The 2,218-nt window shown below is 40.0% G+C and overlaps 1 protein-coding gene across 1 annotated transcript; it reads left to right on the forward strand.

The window, feature by feature from the left end:
• The first annotated feature begins 246 nt into the window (after positions 1-246).
• Positions 247-1,432, forward strand: LOC136413742 (fork head domain-containing protein FD4-like). Its single transcript, XM_066397441.1, has one exon. The coding sequence runs from the start codon at positions 326-328 to the stop codon at positions 1,091-1,093; it is 768 nt and encodes a 255-aa protein (XP_066253538.1). The 5' UTR covers positions 247-325; the 3' UTR covers positions 1,094-1,432.
• Positions 1,433-2,218: the final 786 nt, after the last annotated feature.

A 2,218-nucleotide genomic window follows, 5' to 3' on the forward strand; every position in this document is an offset into this window, starting at 1 on the left:
TGCTTAAATAAGCGATTCATTACTAAGGCAGCGTTCACCACACCATTGGCTAGACCTAACCGAAGCTCAACCTCCTGCTATTGGTGAGAGGGAGAAGGATAACGAAGCAAAGGGGAATATGGGCAAAGGGCGGATCCGGTCGTGCCATTGTTGAATGATCACCAATGAAAAGCAGGGGCGTAACTCGTCCTTTCAATCTTGTGTAAATGTTTTCACTGGATCAGTTCAAACAGTTTCGATGGTAAACTCACATTGGTAGTATCTTGAGTAGTGCTTATCTGATGTGCAATGTGTTGTTGAATTGTGGTGACTTTCATTGGTGACAATGCCCAGACCCAGCAGGGACAGTTATGGTGATCAGAAGCCTCCTTACTCCTACATCTCCCTCACAGCGATGGCAATTTGGAATTCCCCGGAGAAAATGCTCCCCTTATCGGAAATTTACAAATTTATCACCGATAGGTTTCCTTATTACAGGAAAAACACGCAGAGGTGGCAGAATTCCTTGAGACATAACCTGTCCTTTAACGACTGCTTTATTAAAATTCCCAGACAGCCTGACAGGCCTGGAAAGGGAGCTTATTGGGCCCTGCACCCTGCAGCTTTCGATATGTTTGTCAATGGAAGTCTCCTGCGGCGAAGAAAGAGGTTTAAATTACCAAAAAGCGATAAAGAAATCCTCGAGAATGAGCTGGCCGCTCTAACCAACATCAACAGACTGTTCTTCACCCCTCCTGCCAACCCTGGAGAGGTGATCAACCCTGCGACCACCATGGCTCCCACCACAATAATTCAGCCAGCAATAGAACCTCCATCTCCAACACTAGCGAAAACACCTTCAGAACAAACGACAATAATTCGGCCTAAAAGGTCATTTACGATAGAGTCCTTGATCTCACCAGACAAACCGGTACCAATTACCCCAAGTACCACTCACCATTTCATCCCCCAAGTCCATCCCTGGATGCTGACATCTTGTTACGATTTAAGTGCGTATGCGGCCCCAATGTTGCTGCAAGGGGCGCCGCCCCATAGCTTCGATTATGGACTAACAAATACTAGCGAAGAATTGTTTAGAGTGTCCCAGTTATAGCTCTAGATCTTAGAGTGTGAAATTCGTCTTGGAAGACTCGTCAGAGCTGTGAAGATGAAAGCAAAGTGAAGATTTGGCTGCAAGAAGAGGAGAATTGAAAGCACGCAGAATTTGTGAAATTCCAGAGATTTTGTAGAATATTCAAGGTAGGAAATTTGGTTTGCTCCTGGATATTTTAATTTAGGAAGAGCTAGAGGCTTTGTGCAAATAAAATATTTGTAATAATTATTGTAAGTCAGACTTTTCCAAGCCTTTGTCAGTAGTTGCATGTGTGTTAAAATACAAATTAGGCAAAAATTCATTGAATCAAGGAGAAGAGATTTTGTGGCTGAAACACAATCAAATGTGTGTTAAAGCAACAGGAATTAAACCTGAAATTTAATTAGTCTCCTTTTTATTTGGTGCGCCAATGACTTTGAAGGATCTACACCATTAAAAATTAACAATTCCTTTTGAAAAATAATCTAATTTTTTCTCTCGGTTCCGTTATATGTGCGTGCAGTTTTTAAGGTCTCACAATTTGTCTACCAAAATTTTCTAATTTATTCCTGTTATCCACCGCCTGCTGCTCATGGTTTTCTCCCATTTACTACGCCTTTGGTCTTCAAAGAGAATGCCATTTTTGGATAAAAAATCAATTAGAAATTAGCAACGCTGTTGCGTGTTCCTACACGCATTTACGTAATTTTAGATATAAAGTAATTTAACTAAACTCCTCTTGGATAATATTCGACTGCTACGTCCCTGATTTTCGAACAAAAACACTATTTTGCCAGCAATAGTACCGCAAAAAGCGCTGTGGTGCACTTTAATTCAAATTTCAATCGTTTTCACATTCAATAGGTGAAATTCCTCTTAAATAATCTCCATTATCTACGTCTATGATTTTCTCAAAGAATAAGATTCTTACTAGTAAAATTGACATAAAGGCGCTGTGGCGCAACCGGTCTCAATCAATTCAGATATGCAGTTTTTAAAGTTAAAAAAATTATGTAAAAGGTCGTTAACTTCAATCTGTTGTTAATGTTTAAATTCCTATCGACTAACCACCATTTTACGCGCTTTTAATTTCCAAAAATAACACGGTTGTTCTTTCCCGAAAAGTATAGTTACGTCACATTTCTC

Source organism: Euwallacea similis, chromosome 15 (assembly GCF_039881205.1).
Source record: "Euwallacea similis isolate ESF13 chromosome 15, ESF131.1, whole genome shotgun sequence".
NCBI lineage: Eukaryota > Metazoa > Arthropoda > Insecta > Coleoptera > Curculionidae > Euwallacea > Euwallacea similis.

Bases quoted from the DNA above. Each gene is read 5' to 3' on its own strand.
- LOC136413742 (XM_066397441.1), top strand. From the start codon at position 326: ATGCCCAGACCCAGCAGGGACAGTTATGGTGATCAGAAGCCTCCTTAC.